The sequence below is a fragment of the Anabrus simplex genome, chromosome 1 (genome assembly GCF_040414725.1).
Source record: "Anabrus simplex isolate iqAnaSimp1 chromosome 1, ASM4041472v1, whole genome shotgun sequence".
Classification (NCBI taxonomy): domain Eukaryota; kingdom Metazoa; phylum Arthropoda; class Insecta; order Orthoptera; family Tettigoniidae; genus Anabrus; species Anabrus simplex.
In genome coordinates, this window is record NC_090265.1 from 1,063,136,028 (window position 1) to 1,063,161,281 (window position 25,254).

General features: G+C 38.9%; 1 protein-coding gene across 2 annotated transcripts in view; it reads left to right on the plus strand.

Annotated features, from left to right (window-relative positions):
• Positions 1-2,095: 2,095 nt before the first annotated feature.
• Positions 2,096-25,254, plus strand: part of nAChRbeta2 (nicotinic acetylcholine receptor beta2) — a 483,898-nt gene continuing 460,739 nt past the window's right edge. For both annotated transcript variants that reach the window (XM_067149851.2, XM_067149834.2), the window contains exons 1-5: positions 2,096-2,294; positions 9,980-10,143; positions 11,762-11,806; positions 11,928-12,037; positions 17,201-17,381. In XM_067149851.2, coding sequence (XP_067005952.1) covers positions 2,237-2,294; positions 9,980-10,143; positions 11,762-11,806; positions 11,928-12,037; positions 17,201-17,381 — 558 coding nt within the window. In that variant the 5' untranslated portion in view covers positions 2,096-2,236. The remainder of the gene's footprint in view (positions 2,295-9,979; positions 10,144-11,761; positions 11,807-11,927; positions 12,038-17,200; positions 17,382-25,254) is intronic.

Genomic DNA, 25,254 nt, shown 5'->3' on the forward strand with positions numbered 1-25,254 from the left:
AAAATTCCATCTGAAGAAAGTTGTACTAAATTTCATTGAATTCTGCCCAGCGGTTTAGACATGATTTAGTTTCAGGAGGTTGTCGAACAAACGTAATTTTTTATTTACTTATAGAGATGAATCGTATTCCTTGTTACACAATATTTTAACTCTGGTGGTCACAGATGAATTTCCCTGTTTGAGATGTTCATATCTATGTACTGAAACTGTTTTAGAAAATAAGCATACTGCCATCCAACATCGGGTGAAGACTTCAAAGTTTATGAAATAGGTAATGCATTACACGAGCTGTTAATTCCTAGAATGTTGTCTTTGTTTCTGAAGTTCTTGGAGAAATCAGCCAGACAGGAGGAGGTGGAAGTTTGTCAGAACTATTAAAATTGTTGTCGCGGTTATGTAGCAAATACGTTTTTGACACCATACAGTTTCTAAACATTTGTATTTTAAGATGTCCTGCATTTGAGTTCCTATGTAGTTACACAACAAATAATTAACATATATTCATATGTGCACAGCATTCTTACGCTGTTTTCTTTCTTAGAAAATTGTGTAATATATTTAATAAATAAGGTAAAAAGACCCTTAACATTTGTATTATTCCCTACTTCACTCCAAATTCCCGTCAATATCATTCATTCACTTCTAATAGCAGTTCTGAAATGAAACAGTGGCGGAAAAATGGTCGTACTTTTAGATGTGTTATGATCGGATTTCTACATCTTAAGGCCAAATGGCCTTCTGAAAACGACCCGAGTTGCTGCAAACAGGTATCGTATTGATGGACAACAACGTGCCACGCACAGCCAATTGGAGACGTGAGTTACAACGACGCAATCTACAGGAGGTGCTGAAACATCCTATCCTGATCCAGTACCTACTAATATACGTTCATTTCAACCACTGGTGAACCATGTAGGTGGAGGAAAATTAGTAACCGACGGTGAAGTTCTGTGAGCAAGTCACATCCAGACGTCAGGCGCCAGATCCCAATTTCTTCCTAGCCATGAAACCTACCTTACTGCAATGATAAAATATATGGTAATTTATGCAGGAATTTAGTATATTTAAGCAATAAGTTATCTTAAGAATGGTTAAATGGTTAAATATTGAAAAATAGCAAGGTGTGAATTTGAACTGAATATCTGAGATATAACAGCACCCGTACCACACTACCACCATTAACTTCTTCGAACAGTATCCTGTACACAGTACGGTAATCATATTTTACTACATTTCATATTTGCACTAGATTAGGGCACCAAAAATGTGTGTATTATAATATAAATAACGTACACTTTCTTGCTTACGTATCAGTGATATCAACCAAGAGCCAAGTCTCTTGGTATATTTGTTACCGTCTGGATTTGATTCTTGAAGTATTCCATGGATTAATTCTTCTTCTTTTGCTTCTCCTTCCATGTGTTTCACGGTTCAACGTTCGAAGTTTTTCAGAATAATTCTCAGAATAATAAACTGCCGTACTGAAGTGTGTCACTAGATTCCAGCGACCCCAGCAATAACTGGTATAAACTGAATAAAGTTTCATTTAAGCGACGCACCGACTCAGGTTTTTGACGAAGAAGTGATAGGGAAAGGCTAAGACTAGGAAAGGAGAACCCGTGGCCTTAATTAAGGTACAACCCCATCATTTTTCTGGTGTGAAAGTGAAAAATGTGAATCTACAAAAAAAAAAAAAAAAAAAAAAAAAAAACACCTTCAGGACTGCCGATTGCAGGGTTAAAACGCACCATCTCCCGAATGCAAGCTAATAGCCACAAGGGCGGAGCAGTGCACACAACTCGGTCGGTATCCCCTAAATCAAGAACCCAGGGTTGTTGAGGATCTTCCTTAACAAGAAACAAAACCAGGTATAACCGTGTGAAATTCGGAAGGAAAATAGAGCTAATTTTGAAGTAATGCTTTTAAGATCACATCAGCACCCGTTTACTGTATGTGTTTTGGCTGCTTGACCATCCCATTCCCTCTCAGTATAATTCACTTTAACAGCTGGGTGTGAACTCCTGTCGAAACTGTCGTACTGAAGTGTGTCACTAGAGCGCTGCACCTGTTATGGTATTGATCTGGTCGACATGTTGCTCACAGGATGCTGGATTATGGACCATAATGTGGTTCTCCTCTGTATACTGTAGAAAGTGTGGGTGATATTCTCAAGTGTATACAATGTGTCTCTTGAAGACGATGTTCGTTCTCGCTGACAAGAAATAAGAACCAAGCCATGTACGTCGCACTCTATCAGCTACTCTTCATAGTATGTGCGTGGGACTTCGTCGCAGGTAAGAATTGTGCATATCTCTGGGTGCCATGTGGTGAGATATTCTGACAGCTGACATCATACAGTAGGCGAGATAATGGTGACATTCCGAAAACCGGCACTTGCCTATGTAGTTATGTAATATAGTTACTATACTGTAGCCTACTGTATATAGGATACTGTTCGAAGTCGATAGCTTTATAGAGACTGGTTTGTGTATAGTAATATGAGTCATATTTTTATTACGTATGGGCAGTGGATCTTTTCTATAATATTAGTACTTGTAAAATGTTCTTAAAATAGTTTTAACTTCTACATTCAACATTCTTTATTCATAAAATAAAAGAAATGAATTATATACATGGACTAGAATATATGATCCTACCATTTTAGCACAGAGATGATTTTGGCCATACCTAAATTAAAAGTGATTAATTTATGTGTTATATTGCAGATTTCATCGATTTGTTTCATATCAAAATTGACACTTTATTGTTTGTCACTCAGTGATCTAGAAGAATGAGTTACATGGTTCAACGTTATTTTCCCATCGTTTGCTTCAACATTTTGTAATTAATAATGAGTGACACTTTTCTGGGAATGGATTATCGAGATGTTTCTTTTTAGATCTTTGGGACAATGCAGTCAAAAACACCCCGTACTTAGTGGACGTGAAGAATATCTGATAACTGATATTACCTGATAGTGTACGTGTATTTGCTAGTTTTAGGAATGGGTAGAAAGTACTATGACCTAGCCTTGAAATTCGTCGATACTTTAGGAAACTTCTGATATAATTTTGTTGCCCTCAAGAGGCTGAATGCTCTTTATTTCACTATTGTACACGTATTGGAGTCAGGAATGAAGTCCCTGTGGAACAGGAAGTTTATATGCTACATACACCACAGCACCTTCGGTCATAATAACACGAGGACATTCCGTCGCTGCCGTTCTGTAGGAATGTATGCTTGCATGACGTATTTACCCACTCCCAGAGTATGATGATTTAAGGTTCGTTTACCTTTACACACGCGTATAGGAAAATGAACTCAACGAAAATTGTTCTGATGGACTGCCTATTAGTATGTGGCTGGGAGGCGTGACCATTCTTAGGGAAATAATAGACAGGAAGAGCATTGTCACACTCGTGGTTTTGGCAGCGATGATATTCTAATAAGGCGAGGCTGGAATAAGAAAAGAAATTTCAGGACGATTACATTTAACTTTTGCGGGCATGATTGTGGCAAATTTGGTGGAATAAATATATACATAAATACAAATAAATGAATAATACAGAAGGGTTTACATTTTACGTGACACTTGATACCGTGTTCGTAGCCAAATGATGTCTAGTATGCCTCTCATAACAAATAAAGTACGTGGTTTCTAAATTTACTTCTTGAAGTTGTATAGATTTAATTGTTCTATTGCCCGATAATCTCTGTGCGAAAATGATGGGCGTATGCAGGAAAGCTTTTACAATCATTCAGATAATGATACCGACTATGCGTGTGCTTCAAGGAGCTGCAGGAATTGAGGATCATATTTATATTCTATTTTTTATGAATAATACGTTTGGTGTATAAAAGTTAACACTATATTAATAATATTTGACAAATACTAATATTATAGATAAGATGTACGGTACTGCCCATACGTAATAAAAATAAAACTCATATTACTCATATTATCAGTGCCGGCCCCGTGGTGTCGGGGTAGCGTGCCTGCCTCTTACCCGGACGCCCCGGGTTCGATTCCCGGCCAGGTCAGGGATTTTTACCTGGACCTGAGGGCTGGTTCGAGGTCAACTCAGCCTACGTGATTAGAATTGAGGAGCTATCTGACGGTGAGATAGCGGCCCCGGTCTAGAAAGCCAAGAATAACGGCCGAGAGGAATCGTCGTGCTGACCACACGACACCTCGTAATCTGCAGGCCTTCGGGCTGAGCAGCGGTCGCTTGGTAGGCCAAGGCCCGTCAAGGGCTGTAGTGCCATGGGGTTTGGTTTGGTTTTATTACTATCAGTGCTGTCGAGTTTTTTCAAACTTCTTTTTACTGATATATTTTCTTATTTTCTAATTCTCTTTGTTTTTCTTGTATTTTCTGATTAAGGACGACACATAGAAATGACCAATTATGGTTAAAATCCCCGAACCGGCCGGGAATGGAACTCGGCGCCCCTTGAACCAAAGGCCAGCACGCTAACCATTTAGCCATGGAGCCGGACAGAGTTCGAACAGTATCCCATAAACAGTACAATAACGATATATTACAACATTTCATACTTGCACTAGAATAGGGCACCAAAAATTTAGAAGGCCTTACTTGTGTATTTTAATATTAAAAACGTACACTTCCTTGCTTAGATATCAGTGATATGATACCAACAAAAAGCCAAGTCTCCTGGAATATTTGTCACCGTTTGGATTTAATTCTTGAAGTATTCCATGGATTAATAATTCTTCTTTTCTCCTTCCTGGCCTTTACTTGGGGTAGGCACTAAGTGTGGCTTAAGCCCAGTTTTATGGACAAATGTCGATCATATGTGGAGGGATGTATTGACTATTGGATGTTTCTTTCGTGGTTGGTAGTAGGCCTATGATGTGCTGTATGAAGATGTGTATTAAGATGAACACAAATGCCCATTCGCCGAACTAGTGGAATTAACCAGACACGGCTAATACTCCGACCCAGCTTGGAACCGAACCCGGGACCCTTTGAACCGAAGACTACTACGCTGATCATTCATTCAGGGAGCAGGAAATTCGATGCATTAATGACCTAGATAAATGTTTAACATAATATTTTATATCTATCTCAACTCAGTGGTATGACACCAATGTTTATGCCATATATTGATGGGAATTTTGACAAATAAGACATATTGTACCTGTGGCACTAACCGTGAATGCTGTTTGATTAAGGATATAAATTTATCGAAACCGTGATTGGTGTTGATGTGATATGGATGTTAACATTTAAGAGGAGAATGCATTGCAAGATCAGCGGAAAATATAGACAATGCTCAGGAGACTGCGATTATGTGGTGCAAATATTATCTAAAATAGGCTTTTTATATCTTGTGTTCATGCAAAACTTCTTGAATTCGCATTTATTAAATAAAATAACATATGCAGAAACATCTTACAATAATACTGAAGTCTTATCATCATCATCATCATCAATATAACATATGTAGCTGTACGTTTGTATTCGAGAGAGGGTGGATTCGAATCTTTACTGCACTGAAGATGGTTTTCAATAGTTCCTTTTTTTTTACAGTTTGTTTTACGTCGCACCGACACAGACAGGTCTTATGGTGACGATGGGATAGGGAAGGACTGGGGATGGGAAGGAAGCGGCTATGACCTTAATTAAGGCCTGGTGTGAAAATGGGAAACCACCGAAAACTATCTTCAGGGCTGCCGACAGTGGGGATCGAACCCACTATCTCCCGGATGCAAGCTTAAAGCTGCTCGCCCTTAACCGCACGGCCAACTCGCCCGGTCAATGGTTTCTCCACATTCAACCCTGTGTCGGTGGGGGAGGTAGAATACGTCCCTGCCAGTCGTAAGAGACGACTGTAAGGGGGGGGGTAATCCCAGGGTCTCTCTACTAGAGAGCATGGGGTGGTGACCACAGGTTCCCTAGCCGAGTCTTACATTTCTTCCACTTACTTTTGCCAGGCTCATCACTTTTACCTTTTCTCTTACTTTTGTCGATACCTTAATTGTTCAAAAGATCGGACCTAATCGTTTTTCATGTCTGATTAGTGTTAAGATAGGATGCTTGCCTAGTTGTTCTTCCTTTCAAAATTATAATCGTCACCACTACTTCACCATTAACACACCTGACAAATGCTGGAGTTGTACTTTCATTAATACGACACACACTATCCCCTCAGTCCTAGTCCTTTCCCAACACATCGTTGTCGAAATCCTGCTTGTGTTGGAGGAACCATTGTTTATCTTTCACTAATTGGCCAACAGGGGACCACGATAAGTTTTATTATATATTCTGACGTTTATTCAGTTGATCCAGTAGGTTTTCATTAGGTCGCTATGTCAAGCCCGGTGTTCATCATGACAGCAGTTGCCCACTTCCTCTCAAAAGTCACAATGCTTGTTCTCGTTTGTGCACATCATCTGGTCGTCGGTCGATTTCTTCGAGGCTTTTCTTGACATTAACGGAACAGGGAATTTTTCTTTGTTTTGAGTAAAAATTGTTAAAAATGCGTTTTGTCCAGTTGCAGTTTTTTGTCTGGATTTTCTTATGTAGATCTCGTTTTTGTCGTTTTGTAGGCTATGTTGCAGAGAATCTTAATCTGTTTTGTTTTAACTTAGCGAGCACTCATTTCTGAGAGATGATAAGGAATTCTGATGCATAGAGAGGTACACAATAATTATTATTATAAGCTATTGCTGCTTTACATTCACATTTATCATTTCAAATCTCGTTGTTAGTTCTGTAACAGATCCGTTTTTAGAAATCTTCGTCAAGGTGAAGTACGTCTGGTGGGGCAGTTAGTTGCAAACCCAGGATATCTATTCCTTCTCAACTTATGAATGAGTTATCCTTCAATGTTGTCCCTGTAGATGTCGGTGGTAGGATACATCCACAGTATTCCCTGCCTGTCGTAAAGCGTGACTATAATGAGTAAATCCCAGGTGCTCTCAAGTTTGAAGCGTTGCTTGGCGACAACAGGTCTCTTTACCACTTTCCACTAGTTTTAACCATCATTGGTAAATTCCGCTGGCAGGGGGCTGTGTCGTCTTCATCAACATTTTCATCCTCATCACTCGCGCAGGTCGTCTACGGGAGTCAAATCAAAAGACCTGCACCTGGCGAGCCGAACATGTCCTCGGACATTCCCGGCACTACAAGCCATACGCCATTTCATTTCACCACTTTCCACTTACTTGTGCCACTTTTCTCACTTTGAATTTCCTAATCAAAACTTCCTTGGTAAATTTTTGTTCTTTTTTTTTTACCCCGATGGTATTGGGTTTACGAAACTAAGCGATTCTTTCATTGTTACTCCCCTCCTGGCCCTTATCTCTCTTTTGCCGATAACTTCATTCTACGAAACATAAACACAACTGCCTATTCCTCTCGTAGCATTTTTCAATTACCTGGCGCATACTGAAAATCTGATCCTGACAGCCTCTCTGTGGTCTGAAACCACACTGGTTTTCATCCAACTTCCTCTGAACGACTGATCGCACCCTCCCTTCCAAGATACCAGTGAATACTTTGCCTGGTATACTAATCAATGAGATACTTCGATAGTTGTTGCAATCCTTCCTGTTCCCTTGCTTATAGATAGGTGCAATTACTGCTTTTGTCCAATCTGAAGGTACCTTACCAACACTCCACGCTAATTTTACTACTCTATGAAGCCATTTCATCCCTGCATTCCCACTATACTTCACCATTCAGGTCTAATTTCATCTATTCCTGCTGCTTTATGACAATGGAGTTTATTGACCATCCTTTCCACTTCCTCTAGCATAATTTCACCAACGTCATTTTCCTCCTCCTCATGAGCGTGGCTGTTCGCAACACCACAAGGATGATTTCCTTTGACATTGAGAAGATGTTCAAAATATTCCCTCCACCTCTCCAGTGATTCCCTGGGATCTCTATCACCACCATCTTTCACTGCTGCGATAATGGCCTTACATGACGGTGTCTAGTATTTCTTAGTAATACATTGCATGTTTTCATTGAGAGTTTATAAGATTTTCTACGTGCACATCCCTTGTGCTCTGAAATACAAACCCCATGGCACTACAGCCCTTGAAGGGCTTTGGCCTACCAAGCGACCGCTGCTCAGCCCAAAGGCCTGCAGACTACGAGGTGTCGTGTGGTCAACACGATGCATCTTCTTGGCTTTCGAGACCTGGACCGCTATCTCACCGTCAGATAGCTGCTCAATTCTAATCACGTAGGCTGAGTGGACCTCGTTGTGCTCTGAAATGCGGGGATGAAACGCGCCGGATGTCTCAAGCAGTCTAGTAGCACATTTTATTACCGATGGTTATCTATCGTTCTTCATCATCATCAGTTACCTGGGAGTATGCTGAAAAACTAATGACTGTAGAATGTATGTTCTACTTTAACCTCCTGCTGACGATCGTTATTCAGATGTCTTCTGGCGCTTTAGTAGGCGCCACAGCTCCATCTTCGCTATCTATTATTTACAAAGAAGATGAGATGGAATCGATCCCTTGGGTGTGTCTCTGGTGTCTTTTTTAGACGGCGAACACGCTGTAAGTTAGGAGTAACTCATCCGCAATGATATTACATCTAAGAGATGTAAACAAGTTTTAAACGAACTCTTTCAATACAACACGCTCTGGACCAGTGGTAGAATGTCTGCCGCCGATTCCGATGATCGTGGGTTGAAACCCAGCAGGGGTAGCTCATTCAGCAATCTATGTCACACGATGTCGGGATGTAAATCTGCTGACTTATTCGGTATGTCAAAATGACTGCATAGGGTATCCGAGGCCATAGATTACTATTTAATTAATAATATTATTAAGCCAGCCTCATGATGTAGGGGTACCGTGCCTGCCTCTTACCCGGAGATGCCGGGTTCGATTACCAGCCAGTCCACTGAACGGGGGTTCACTCAACCTTGTGAGACCTACTGAGGAGCTATTAATGAGAGAGAGAGAGAGAGAGAGAGAGAGAGAGAGGGAGAGAGAGAGAGAGAGAGAGAGAGAGAGAGAGAGAGAGAGAGCAGATCCGACCAAGAAAGCCAAGGTACGCGCCTGAGAGTATGTTGTTACCTGACGACGAAGCCTCCACTGTCTGTAGGGCTCCTACAGCCCGGGTGTATAATAATAATAATAATAATAATAATAATAATAATAATAATAATAATAATAATAATAATAAAAAAAATTATTTTATAATATAATAATATAATAATATAATAATATAATATTATTTATTATTATTATTATTATTATTATTATTATTATTATTATTATTATTATTATGGATTCACAAAATGTGAAGTACTTGCTTCTTTTCCTGATAACCGTTTAACGTCGCATTAGATTTCGGCAATGTCTAATAGAAAACGGACGGAACTGGAGAGGTAGTGGCCATGTATTTAATTAAAGTACAATCCCAACTTTTGCTTGATATAAAAATGGAAAATAATGGAAAAATACATTTAAGGGCAGCCACAGACAATGGTGGAGTTAGTGCCTACCATCTCTCAAATGCAAGCGACTTATACTTATAGCCAACTTGCGCACGGATCTTGAGGATCTCGTGGACCAAACACATATCAAGTGAGGATGTTCTTCATAGAATGGACTATCAACCTCAGTTGAGATACATGTTAAAGGAAGAAGCTTAGATTTCTTGGGTAATTTATGAGCAACGAGAAGAAATATCGGTTTTCACAAGTAATAATACAAGGAAAAATAGTAGGTAGATGAGCACCCAGTAGAAAAAGAAGAAGTCCGCTCTTGGCGAACTATAGAGAATGTTATTCGAACTCTGTTTAACTCTTCAAAGCCGTGCTCGACAAATCAAACATAGCCTTGATGACAGTCAGCATCAGGAACGGATAAGATAATCAAAAAAGGAGGGAAATAATAATAATGGTAATAATAACACAGCAGGTAAGTTATGAACAATATAATGTATATAAGCTAAAAGTGATAATTCACCCTTTCTATGTTTAGTGTCCGCTCTGAGGCCGTACAATGCGTACGAAGCGAATCCCGACGCCAAACGACTATACGACGATCTCCTGAGCAACTACAACCGACTGATCAGACCTGTGATCAACAACACGGAGACTCTGACGGTGTGGCTGGGTCTCAAATTGTCTCAACTCATTGAGGTGGTAAGTGACGACGCTTTCTTCCTTTGTATAACTGTTGACAACCCTTACATTAATTCATCAGTCAGATAATGGTTTATACACTATACCACTGATACATTTATGTCACTCAGTAATCCAAGGTTAGAGATGAGCTAGAGAACGAGTGGCATAGACACTGGATTTTCCCCAGATGAGCGTGGATCGAATATCGTCCAGTGCGTTTGTCTGGTCGGATTCCATGTAAAACTGCAGGTCCTGCAGCTATGATCACGATATCAACAGTCATGTAAAACTACGAGCTTGCCTTAGAGCTAGATGACAGTAGCAGAGTCCAACTATCTAATAATCTTAGTTGAAATTCACAGCTATGGAAAGAGGATTATCTAAGAGCATTTTTATTAATAAAGTTTCCTTTGAGATATTTTCTTTCCTTAAATCGCACAACTTCGGAGTTATTTTCCCTCCTCACTCCTTTCTACAATGGGTCTCTTGGTTACTCCTTTATCAAGAAACCAACAAGAGGGTCTGCTTGCCTAGCTACAATTCCCCTTTAAACAACAATCTCCACTATCTACTAATTGACGGACCGACGGACCGACCGACTGTCCAGGAGACTGACCAACTGATAAGAGATACCAAATTCCTACATGACTGCCGAACAATCACATTTGCTAACAAATCCAGAAAATAGGCTAATGCATTCCTAACCAACTTACTAGCTTACTAAGGAGCCAGTAGATAAAACAAAGCTTGAAAATGTACCTAACTGATTTATAAATCAACCCTACTAAACCAATGACTAGTAACCGACTTATCAAATGACTAACAAACTAACTGAAAATCCCGTCAACATGCAGGGGAATTCGCCTTTCTATTGCGTAATTGTATTTTCGATACCTAGTCAGCCAACATCAGTGATTCTCAGGTGTGGAATATGTAACGACTGTCAAAAGTGTCTAAAATCAACATTATTCGCAGTAAAATAAGGATATTCCTATGTAAAAGTCATATGCTGGAGTTGTGCTCAAACTCTGCAAAGCGAACCTTATAGTAGTACCACGAACCAAAAATTAAACTTTTAAAAAAAATGTTACCTTTACATTTTATTTCATGACCAGCGATTACAGTGCTGTTGTAATTTGCAAATATATATTCACGTATTGAAAATAATCCATTTCACTGATTTCACGAGGTTTTAAAATAAATCGTAAGTCTGAATGTGTAAAATACGTTATTCTTCTCTGGGTTACTCAGTGCCCCGGTGTACGGTTAGTGTCCCTGAAACGTTGGCTATGTTATACACAGCGACAAACAGTCAACTGTCAGAAACTCAGTAAATGTTTGAAACTTCGAAATTTGGAGAGTAGGGCGATTTAGGCTCAAGTACTGAAGGCGAACACATTTCTAATCTCTCCGTCTTAGATTAATCACTTTAAGAGAGCTGTTTTCTAAGGACATACAGTACCTAATATTTTATAGCTGTACCAGGTTCCACGAAAATCAACGTGATTTCTAAGTAAAATATTAATATAGAAGAAATATATTCCGAGAACATTTAAAAGATATGTTACGACTTAATTTTTAATACTTGAACAATTATTAATATTGATTTTTATTTGAGGTGGTTATTTCTTTTCAGAATTTGAAGAACCAAGTTATGACGACGAATGTTTGGGTCGAACAGGTACGTAATTTTTCCAGCGAGGTAATGACTATACTGAATACTTCTCCAATGTAAGAGTAATATACTTAAAAGATCTGCTGTGAGATTAATATAACTAATGACAACTGTTCTATGTGTACAGAAATGGGTAGACTACAAGTTGAGCTGGAATCCAGAGGAGTACGGTGGTGTGGAGATGTTGTACGTCCCATCGGAGCATATTTGGTTACCTGACATCGTGCTGTATAACAAGTGAGCTAGTTATATGCACCCCATGCATTAATATTTGTGTTAGTTTCTCGCTACCGAGCTCGATAGCTGCAGTCGCTTAAGTGCGGCCAGTGTCCAGTATTCGAGAGATAGTGGGTCGGCAGCCCTGAAGATGGTTTTCCGTGGTTTCCCATTTCCACACCAGGCAAATGGTGGGGCTGTACCTTAATTAAGGCCACGGACGCTTCCTTCTCACTTCTATCCCCTTCCTGTCCCATCGTCGCCATAAGCTTTCTCACTATTTACAGCAAGTCTAAATCGAAAGTAAATTATGCAAAATAAGAAATCGTTGTTAACAAGAAGAAAATGCACACATTTTACTGTAATTCTGAACTAGGCACTAGATAAATATCATACACCGACTTTGTTACTCAAAATTTCGTTACTTTACTAATATATTAAGTACGCGGTCCGAGTTATATTTGGAAGGTTTCGGGTTCAATATTGGACAAATATTTCTCAGTTTTAGTGTCTGGAGGTTGACTGATAACACTTAGTGAGTACAATTATAAAGTTACAGTATCTCATTCTAAAAGTAGCTAAGTTGGTGGTGAAAACTGACTCTGTCACATTGACCATGTGGTACTCAGTACTGTTGTAGAGAAGAAAGCCATCGACCATTAGGCTAGTGATTCACAGTGGATTTTACATGATTGGTTCTTGCAATACTAGCACAACGTACCCGTGTTTGTCCGGCCCACAGGTGACGATGTTACTGACTTCCTATTTGGACCCTTCGTTGCCGTGTAAGTTTAAAAATATTCAATTTGCTTTACGTCGCACCGACACAGATAGGCCTTATGTTGGCGATGGGATAGGAAAGAGCTAGAAGTGGGAAGGAAGGGATCGTGGCCTCAATTAAGGTACAGCTCCAGTATTTGCCTGGCGTGAAAATGAGAAACCACGGAAACCGTGTTCAGGGCTGTCGACAGTGGGGTTCAACCCACTATCTCCCGATGCAAGTTCACAGTTGCATGACCCTAACCACACTGTCGACTTGATCGATATTTGTAAGTTTTAAGCAGAAAACTTCTCACTCTCTGGTGTCCAGTCTGAATTAGCAGAACTACCAAGAACCGGCAAAATACCAAGCCGAACAGCCCTCGACCGGCGGGTGTTTTGGGACGTACGCTTTAACACATAGCAGCTGAATTTCCTCGAAAAGTATCAGAGTTACAAAGAAACTGGATCTGGCCGTTTTTGTTTGTTTGTTTGCAGAAAAGTGAATAAGTGCACGTGCTGGGTTTTATTTGGAGATGACCGGGCGAGTTGGCCGTGCGCGTAGAGGCGCGTGGCTGTGAGCTTGCATCCGGGAGATAGTAGGTTCGAATCCCACTATCGGCAGCCCTGAAGATGGTTTTCCGTGGTTTCCCATTTTCACACCAGGCAAATGCTGGGGCTGTACCTTAATTAAGGCCACGGCCGCTTCCTTCCAACTCCTAGGCCTTTCCTATCCCATCGTCGCCATAAGACCTATCTGTGTCGGTGCGACGTAAAGCCCCTAGCAAAAAAAAAATTATTTGGAGATGGGACTAAATTTTCTCCCATTATTTTCATTTTTAGCGGATAAAAGATGCGCAAGTTCAGTAAACAACTGCTTATTAATGGCCGACATTTAGATTAGGCTTGTATTTGAGCTTAATATTTAAGGTATATCCATACGAAATTTCAGCTCAATTAGTCCAGTAGTTAAGGCGTGATTGACCAAGAAATGAAGAGACACCGTCTCATTTGAAACTAATACACAATTAAAAATCATTTCACAAATAGTGTATTTTCAGGTCAATATCTTGAAACAAAGCCTAGTAGAATGTACCCGTCACTTCGATCTACATATTTTGTAATTAAACAATTAAAAGTGAGACTAAGTATCGTTGCCAGGGTCTCCCTGTACTTACTTTTCTTACCCTCCAAGGTCCTCACGTGACCTCACCACCGAAACCGGCTGATGCGTACAACTTCATCCATCAGGTCTATTCCTAACTTAGCCTTTATCTCCTTGTTTCAAATACTCTCCTGCTATTCTTTTATGCTACTTTTTACTACCAATCTTTTTCGCTATTTTTATGTCTGTCGCTTCTAACTTTTGAATAAAGTATTCTAAGTCCAATCAGTTTACACCCCCGTGAAGTACAGTAGGTCTGAAAACAATATGATGTAAAAGAAGTTTCGTCTGACAGTTCGGCAGCCGCTTGTTTGTCATAGCAAGTGATACCAAGTACGTACTTGTACTGTTTAAAATAACTCTGACTTAAATCATTAAATAAAATGCTACTGAAAAAACGTTACAGATTTTGGCTTTCTTTATACACTAAAGTTTAATGTACTACTGCGGTTCGAATTTCAAATTTCTATTCTCTTTGAGAATGATAAAGTAATAATATAACGGAAACCGTAAATTTTAGTTTCATTTCTTCCAGACTTTTGATTAGATTTGAAGATTTTTAGTTCTCTTGAATTTCCCTGCTATAAACATTACGCCAGTTAGGAAAGATAATTTACTACTGAATATTTTTAGTATAGGAAACCTATACACAGGTAGATGTACTTTCATCACGCTCGGAAAAACACAGACTTTCAATATGTTGGCGATCGGCTTTATATCAATAAACCTAGACATATTCATATTGTCAAAGCGAAGTATGAAAATGAGACAGATCACAGAAAGACAAACACACAAACAGCCAAAATACAACCTTTTCTTAGCTCATACTAGAAACAATAGTACCCTACAAACCCTATATCTCACCAAAGATGGATCTGGGCTTCTGGCTATTCTGCTGTTCCAATATAAAATTTAAATACTGTGTACATCTTATATATGAAAATTAAATAAATAATAATGGGAGTAAGAATATCTGTTGTCGTTCCATGAGTACATTCAATGGAAATGTACTTTTTAAACTATCAGGGTTTGATTTCCCTATGCTCTGCTGCAGAAAATCATATTACACTTACGGCAAGCCGCAACAATCGAGAAGTTGTAGGTCGAGTATTTATGTTTGGGGATAGTGAATAATGTTGCATTTTACACTGGGACTCTTCTCATGGTATTCAGAGAGGCTAAGGAAGTTCGAAGAGAAACGACTATGACTGTTCTCTAGCATTAGTTGAAGTCAAATGATGAATTACTCGACTAAAAGCTTTCTCCAGCTTGTCCCAGTTATTTCTGGGGTTAGTAAAACCAGCCTGGTTCATTTTAGGTTTTGGTCAGCGTTATTCTTTAGGTAAGCGTTCTCCTCCAGGATCGGCAAGGACTTCAACTTGGGTTATCTGGGTTAGTAAGATACTGCGCTAATCACACCCTCATATTACTAAACTAACTTCGGTCTTGAAGCACTTGTATAATCAGAACTAAGATACAAATTCTCGACACCAGATAACGAAAACTTGCAAGTCTGATTATAGAAGTCTAAAATACCTCATTTGCAGACTGCGATATATACAACTCTTCTCACTAGATATTCAATATCGCACTAATAAAGGACAGGTTTCTGGTAAGGCTGAAATGGAAAGGATATTGGATCGGAAGAAGTGTTCTATGGTCTTATAGTAGATCAAACCACAATTCCTTGATGAAATGAGAAACAACTAAGCAGTCATCCCATCAAACCATGTCCAGGACTGCTGACAGTGGGATTCTTTTTAATTCAGGCTATACCCATACAGTGGAAACTTGGATTGCGAGCATAATTCGTTCCGGCAACATGCTCGTAATCCAAATAGCTCGTATATCAAAGCACATTTTCCCATAAGAAACTATTGAAACTCAGATGATTCGTCCACAACACAAAAACATTTATTCGCATAACATTTCTAAAACAAAATATAACATAAAACAATTAAACTGCACTTTACCTTACAATAGAATCATTGTTGGTGTGAGGGAGACGAGAGATGACATGAGAAGAGTTACTGTGTAGCACGAATTTCACTGACGGAATCACTGCTGTCGGTTGGATCATTGGGAGTGTTTTCTTTTCGTGCAACTTTGACGAGGAGCCTGTCCAATGACTGTTGCTTTTGCCTCTTTTTGAGGATTTCACGAAAATGTGACATTGCATTGTCATTGAACAGATTCATCCACTGTAATCATCTCCTTCTTCCGACCGAATTCCTTCTTAGCCTTCTTTTCGTTCACAGGGCCCATTGTTGCAGAACAGTTATATCACAAATGACAGAAACAAAACCTGTACACTCGTACGGTGTTGACTATGCGAGCGAGGCACGCCAACTGAAGTCCAGCGCGGGAAATGATTACACACATTTTCCCAGGAAAGAGAGTGGCAGGGGTTGGGGAAAACAAAGGCACAGGGGAGGTGGAAACGTACGTACACGTGACGCTCGTATTGCGAAACCTCACTCGCTTATCAAGTCACAATTTATTTAAAACATTTGCTCGTCTTGCAAAACACTCGTAGACCAAGTTACTCGCAATCCGAGGTTCCACTGTATATCATATTCAAATTACTCAATAATAAAACTTTGATAGGCGGCGAGAGGAGGAAAAATCACAACGTTGGAAGTTATAATAAAAACACACGCGATATAGGTGAAGGCTTTCTGACTGTAGTGGTAGCATTATAGGATGCCAGGAATTCAATGCGGTGAATCTCACTGTCATTAAGACGTTTGACTTTGTCACGCGGTCAAACCTCTGATATCAGGTAACTTATATATTGTTCTATAGCGCCCCCACTTCAAGCTCTGTTTCAAAGAGGGTTTCCAGATTGTCGCGAATCTACTATAATGACATAAAATTACATCAATCACTAGACCAAGATTGGCAGTCTTGAATAGAAATAAGTTAAATACATTTGCCAATGAGTTTACATAGGGTCTATACCACACAAGAATTTCATATAATCTAACGAATGTCTCCCACAGTCAACTGTTAGGACATTTTTGGATACTGAAGTGGTGAATAATTCCTTATCGTTACCCTAATCTCCGTCTCTTATTTCCTAATTATATTGATTTATTATTAATCGTTCTTTTGTTTACTTCTGTTATATCTAAGTATTGGTTTGTGTTAGTGAGTTCTCATTAGAATTATATAAGAATATCCGCGTTAGACAAACAGGAAAATCCACAAAATGATGGTTCTTTTCAAATCTTACGCCTACTGACCTCATTGTGTTTCAGCGCGGACGGTAATTACGAGGTGACACTGATGACGAAGGCGACGCTGAAGTACACCGGCGAGGTTTACTGGAAACCTCCTGCGATCTACAAGTCTTCTTGCGAGATCAACGTGGAGTACTTCCCTTTCGACGAGCAGAGCTGTACCATGAAGTTCGGATCGTGGACTTACAATGGCATCCAGGTAAAGCACATGGAATTTTCATAATTATCGGGAAAAGGGAAAAGGAAGACGACAATTTCCATAATGATCGTTAACCACATAGGAGAATAAATACCATCATGCCGTATATGTGAAGTAGGAGATAAGTATACAACAAATAAGTATTAATTTCTAGCTATATCAGTGGTTCATTGTTGCAGATAATTACTATATTATGGGTTAAGCGTTCGAGTTTACGTGGCACTGTGTAATACTATCAGCTGTATAACCATTTGGCAACGGCTCCAACAAATATTTAAAAGTTTCTTGAATTTCACTGTCAAAGCATTCAATGGATGAAAATTTATTTAACTCGCTTACCGTAAACGAGCTTGTAGTCGAAGTGTCATAAGTATAACGATGTGAGACAGATTTAGGCAAAGCATATTCCCACGTTCTGTAATAAACTCTGATCCATTATCACAGTTCTAGCATAATGTTTGCATAAGAATCATGCTGAAAGTGCCTTTAACTATGCAAAATACCTCAAAATATGATTCATAACTACTGTAGGCCTATCTAGACTGTCGTTGAGAGACATTAGACGTTAAAGAATCATATGCCAATGCTAGGATTTATAAAATAAGGTTACATGGAATTTACTTCAACAGTGGCTCCTTAAAATTAATAACCGGGAATTGCACGCTAGTTGGTGGTTTTGATACGGGGCCAGTCCAGTGGTATTTTAAGATGCTGGCGCGTAAGAGAACTCCTCCAGAAAAAAATATGGCACCTCCGTGTCTGCAAAAATCGTTAAAATAGTAGTAAATGGGATGTAAAACAATTATTGTTATTACTATTGTTAACGAAATATTGTGGAATAGAGAGGTATAAGAAGGTGACGAGCTGAATGGGTGGACAGGGAAATGACCAGACCATAAGTTAAAGCACTACATTTTGAAATTTTATTTCTTTCATTTTTTCCTGAGTTTAAAATTTCATAGATAAACTGAATAAGCAACAACAACTAACATTTAAAGAGCTCGTCAGCTCGGATAACAAGGATGGACTATAAGTCCAGAAATCAGGTCCAATAGAGAAAATGATCGACACAATAATTTACAAGGGATAAGCAATATAACTCTGAAGGTACACTATTTTACAAGAGAATACTTGCTCCACTCACGTACACCGTCTAGTAGTTTGAGCTTCAAAAGTTGATATATCCAGTCTCTTGGAGGCGCAAGTTTCTTACACAATCATGCTTGACAAACTTCAGATAATACGTATGCTGTCATTTCTGCTCGACGGTCTGTTACACACTCGTCTATAAATAATGACAATTTAAACAGGCACAATGAGTGTCCATTCCAAATGGCCTTAATGTTCAAAATAAAAGGTTTAAGACAATCGGCCATAAACAAAAGGCTAGGAGGCGAAACACTTGCACTCCTTTTTGAATGGCATTTAAAATCCTAAATGGGCTTATTGCCCGAAGTTGCAGAGGCTAAGCCTATACTACAGAGGGGTGACTAGATGCGAAATATTAAGCACCAAAGCCGTGCGAAGAAAAGTCTTAGTCACCACATACCGAGTTGAATGGGAATTGACAGAGGTTGAACACTCTTTATTCTCTAAATTACACGTTTTCCAGCAGGGATTTGAACAAAGTCCTCAGACTTGCCGAAAGCTTACATTTAAACGGTGATTTTAGAACCTTACATTAATCAAAGACGTTTGAAACTTTACTCTCAAGTTATCTGCCTAGGGATATCATATGTTAAGATATGTCTGCCATTACCTTGAGTTGTTGGCTGTTCTGAATGCGGGCCTAAACCCCTGCCTCCTTATAACGCCGTACACACACTAGGCCGGAGCGATGAAGATGACAATACGGCCTAAAGCCCACAGCTTTTATAGCATCTCAGAGGGGAAAATTCCAGAACTCCTTGAACTAGGCAGAACACCTCTATACACCCCCAATTTTAATTGGCTAGAGAAATATACACAAAATTCCTGATTAGTTAATAACTTAAGAAAGAACGAAGCCGTAGGAATGTTGACAATTTTAACTCATAAAAGAACAAACTACAAAAATTTAAGGTTTACAAACACTGAAAATTCCCTAAAAATTAATTGTCCGCAATCCCGCTAGAGGGGGCACATTGGCCGAAGGTTAAAGGTACAAGTATCCCTAGTTAAATAGTTCCGGATTCACCACACAGAGGGCCTTCTAGAAGGCGCGCAGTTCAACGAGAAGGAGAATGTGTATCCCCGGTACAATAATTATTATCTAAAATTGCCGAGCTGCATAGCTGCAGTCGCTTAAGTGCTGCCAGTATCCAGTATTCGGGAGATGGTGGGTTCGAACCCCACTGTCGGCAGCCCTGAAGATGGTTTTCCGTCCTTTCCCATTTTTACACCAGGCAAATGTGACCTGATTGTACCTTAATTATGGCCACGGCCGCTTCCTTCCCATTCCTAGCCCTTTCCTGTCCTATCGTCGCCATAAGACCTATCTGTGTCGGTGCGACGTAATGAAACTAGCAAAAAAAAATCTAAAATTAATGAAGATAATGTGAAGTTAGTAAATTTGTTGAAATAACATTGCTTGTTGATTATGGTCCACAGCCAGAAGATTGCTCTTATCGTGGGAAACGGAAGAGCGCCTATGATTTCAAATTTTTGGATCGAGAAAGGCAGATGGACTGAATAAAATATGAAAGTTCGTTTATGGAAACAGTAATGACGCAAACATCGTTTATTACAATTGCTATCTATAGAGCGCTAATAATCCATTCAATGCGCCACAAATACTGCATCCGTTTCTTCGTTACAACGCAACTTTCAGTTTTGTTAAGTATTACATATTACATTAATATTTTATGATTCAGGTAATGTGATCTGATTGTAACATTAATACAATAGGTAATAAGGAACCAAAATGTTCCCATAATGTGCTGCAAATAGCATATTTACAGGATGCAATCCCTAGTAGTAGATGGCATGTTTGGGATCCCACACGCAAGCCATGGGATTACAGAACAAGTTTATAGAATTTATTTACTAATGTTCTTAGGAGAAAACAGTTCCTTTCCGTTCTTAATTTAATCACACTCGAACACTTTTCCAACTTGTCATCACGCTCATGTCTCGTTAATTATGGTTGTCTCAGAACATACAGTGCTTCACAACGTTCATACTGTCATACAAAGCAGTATGTCATTGTTAAAATCTCAAAAATTATCCCTCGTTTTCTGGTATGTAGTCCAGTCCATGTATTACTTACTATAGGGGTAAGAAATTCAATTTACTCTCATGGTATGATCGGAAATTTACCTAGTGAAGCTAACCAAGAAAAAATGTTGAGTTTAAAGGACCTTAAGAAGAACTTTTTATTTAGCGTATGGCTTTTTGGATACATGCCGAGAAACATAAATACATTCATCACTATATACAGACATCTAGTTCTTGGATGTATCTGATGGAATTCAGGGTTGTCATTAGGAATTCCTCATACACTTCTCCGTAAACTCTATTTCTTCTGTCTTCCCTAACATGATGAATGGTCTGCCGTGGTGCGCCGCAGTCACATGCTGGTGAGGATTACACTCCACGCTTGAAGAGTGAGTCTCCACATCTTCCATGCCTTGCTCTCAATCGATTGAATGTTGTCCATAACTTGCGAGGTAGATCAAAACCAGGGACTGTCTCAGAGATGCAAGGTAACAGCTGGCATGTTTCTGGAGCATTTTGAAGCCATTCTCTCCTTCAGGAATCAATGATGTTAAATCTCGTGGGACTTCTTCCAAGTATGAGAGGAGGGTGTCTTGAACGAAGTCCGTTGATTCTGAGGTCAGGAATAGCAGAATGCAGTGGTAGTCCAGGGTTTGATAAGATATCATTATATTCCCTAATCAATGTTCTTTTTCTTCGAAGATTTGGGAGTGGTGATTTAGGACAGGAAGCCAGATGGTGGGTGTAGATCAAATTGTTTCTGAAATAATACGCATAGTATTATTAAGTCGGATGTCAATTTTGTTTACATGGGCAGTGTTGAACCACACTGGTGCACAATATTGCGCCGCAGAATATACAAGGCTCAATGCAGAGGTCCGCAGAGCTGTCGCAGATGATCCCCACGTGGTTCCACAAAGAGTTTGAATGATATTATTTCTTGTTCTCAGTTTAGCGGCATATTTTGTGAGGTGTGATTTATAAGACAGAGTTCTATGTAGCATTACACGCAAAAATGGTGGGTGTATGAGTTGCAGGGATGTTGGGGACAGTACAAACACCCAGTCTCCGAGCCAAGGGAATTAACCATTTAAGGTTAAAATCTCCGACCTGGCCGGGAATCGAACCCGGGATCCTCTGAACCAAAGGCCAACTTGATAACCATTCTGCCATGGACTTATAAGCACATGTGAACAAAGTATACTTCTGCATGGCGTGGTACTTTCACGTGAAAGAAGTCATTATATTGAAATTATCTTCTAAATGTCTCTAAAATATTTATCAATATGACTGTATTTTGTACAAAAAGTAGATTAATTCCTTTAATATTTGGTACTCAAAAATAAGTCTTAACCCTTAGACCATCCAATAAGAGGTAAATGTATCGGTAGTTTGTCTTAAACTAGTCTCTTGTAGCAAGTCAGAAAATGTAACTGTTTCAGGACAATATTCCCTGTCCATGACGAATGCAAACAATTAACGGCGTCCTCTGGTAGGCAATGTGAGGAAGAAATACTGTATCTGAGGAAGATATACATATTGCTTGTTTATACCTAAAGGTTATAAACAATAAAAAGCAACTGTTTTCAAATGTGTGTATTTTAAAACGATCTGTTACTTTAAAAATATTCAAAAGCCTTCCGTTTGTAAAATAAACCTTCAGCTTTAAACTACGAATCCGGCCCCGTGGGGTAGGGGTAGCGTGCCTGCCTCTTATCTGAAGGCCCCGGGTTCGATTTCCGGCCAGGTCAGGGATTTTTACCTTCACCTGAGGGCTGGATCGAGGTCCACTCAGCCTACGTGATTAGAATTGAGGAGCTATGCGACGGTGAGATAGCGGCCCCGGTCTAGAAAACCAACGGCCGAGAGGATTCGTCGTGCTGACCACATGACACCTGGTAATCTGCAGGGCTTCAGGCTGAGCAGCGGTCGCTTGGTAGGCCAAGGCCCTTCAAGGGCTGTAGTGCCATGGGGGGGGGTTTCAAACTAGGAAAAGAACAGATACATCAAATGTTTCTCACATAGAATAGACGAATAGTATAAAATTTCAGGTAAAGAGCTTGAATATTTATGTAGGAATCTGCAAGATCGGCTCATACTCAAAGAATGAATATTAAGACATACCTGCTTCAAGTAGAATACTACAGCTTTTTACCGTCGCCGCGATGTAGAACTGATCGGCAACCAACATATCGTAGCTGTCGTGCGGAGATGTATACTTGACCCCTGATGAGTTGCTTCTGACTGCACTGTGGGATCCTGCTCATCGGTCGGTCAAGAATGAGGAAATTAAAATCAATTGAGCTAAAAGTTGAATGTGTTGAATACCCTGAATGGAATCACTTGATATGCAGTTTTATGTGGATTACGAATCACTGGCACTAGGCAGTCTTACAATCACAGACTGGGATTTGAAAGAAAACCACTTTGTTAATAATAAATGCTTGCGATGAGAAATAAGTTCGCGTCTTCGCCTATGAAATGATGCATGATCGTAACGAAGAATCCTCGAATCCTTTCAGCCGTCATTCTTGGTTTCCTAGACCGAGGAGAAAGTTTATTTATTTATTTATTTATTTATTTATTTATTTAGCATATGACTTTTAGTGTTGGAAGTGTCCGCCGATATGTTCGGCTGGCCTGGTACAGGTCCTTCTATTTGAGGTGAGATATTGTGACGACAGTGAGGTAGGGCTAGGGTGAAATCTCTTGTCTCGGCACATAGGCTGCTCCTGTCGAGTAACACCTAGGGGTATGCTCAAGGTCTAACATCCCATTAAATGGACGAATGACCATCGACCATGACCACCCACACCAGAGTTGGGGGATAAATACCCGCTTGCAAGCTAATCCATTTCTTCTCAGGGTTGTTCTACTCTTGACTTTGCCTCAGCTTCACTCATCGGGGAACATATAGGTTCGATCTACAGTCGTCTGGTTAATGGTTCGCTTGCTGGCTATGGGATGTTTCATTCAAAGGATAATCATTCCCAATATAATATTAAATCATCGTGAAGTAGGATGAGGAAATACTATCTAACAGAATAATATACAACTGAATAATTTAAGAATGGAGGAGTGCTCGAAATTTAATGATCAATGGGTGGACAATCACATTATTTTAATATTTTCGGTTATCATCGCCTAAATTGTAAAAAATTCAGGATGCTTGTGGTCTTTCACGTTTTATGAACTGATGTCCTTTGAAATAAATAAATAAATAAATAAATAAATAAATAAATAAATAAATAAATAAATAAATAAATAAATAAATAAATAAATAAATAAATAAATAAATAAATAAATAAATAAATAAATAAATAAATAAATAAATAAATAAATAAATAAATAAATAAATAAATAAATAAATAAATAAATAAATAAATAAATAAAATCTTAGATTGTTGGGGTCATTATGGAGACTATAATGCGATTCTCAGCTCTCGTTATTAACATAGTAGTCTGACGTAAAAATTGATGGCTGCCTACGTGACAATGGTCTTGGTTATTAATTTCATACAAAATTCAAATACACCTAAGAATCCAATCCGTACATCCGTTAAAACACGAATTCACCTCAATGAAAATAAAATCTAAAGTCGTTAAGACACAGATTCCTAGCATGATAATATGAATTCTAACATATTGTTTTCTGAATATATGGTTTTTTGTATTTATAGTACGCACTATTCATCTCCGCACATTATTCCTCTTTTAAACCCGTTAATGCATTTCATAAGCATATTTACAACCCTTTAAACAAATCCACACTCAACTGGAGAGGAACAACAGAAAAAAGTTGCATACAAAGCTGACAGACCTGAAATAAGAAAACGACAAATGGCAAAAATGCAGTTTGGCCTCAGGTTCTAGACGAAAATCTGAAATATCCCCAAGAAAATCTTACTAAATTTATATCACTAAAAGAAACAAAATATATAAACTGATAACATAATCAACCTTGAAAATGGACATCATTACCAAATAAACAACAACATACAACTTATAAATTTAAACAATGACACACCCCAATTAAATCAGAACACAGGTATGCTCAATCTCTCCTCCATCTCGATGACCTTACCCTGTAAATCACATGATTATATGTTATTATGAATGATACCAAAGAGATAGAATGCTCCTGCTTGATGAGCATTTTCATTACCTCTCATACTTGGTTGTGCAACTTAAATTAGGGTATTGATCTATTACAATGTGGTCATACTAGCAGATGACTTACACATTTAACACGTGGTATATATCGAAGATCTTGCATAAACGACTGGCATGTCGTATAATAAGGTAGATAGTTAATCACAATGAATACATAACTGAATATTCCCATTTTAATAAATTAGAAGACATGTAAATACAACTATTACTCACACGGAACATACTCCTAGAATTATTGTCATTATAAACATGATTATATTTCGAAGACTCATCTTTAAATACCATTATTCTCATGTTCTAACTTTCCTTAAATCATCTCGAAGAATTATATTCCTTGACAAAATGATAACATCAGGGATTCATTAACAAAATGTCCCAATACATCATATCATTTCAATGGCTCATTTATTGAAGATTTGTACCTATCTTCCAGACGCATGCAATTATATTCTGCTTATTCAACAAAGCTATAACACGCGAAATATGCTAGCCTTTCTACAGTATA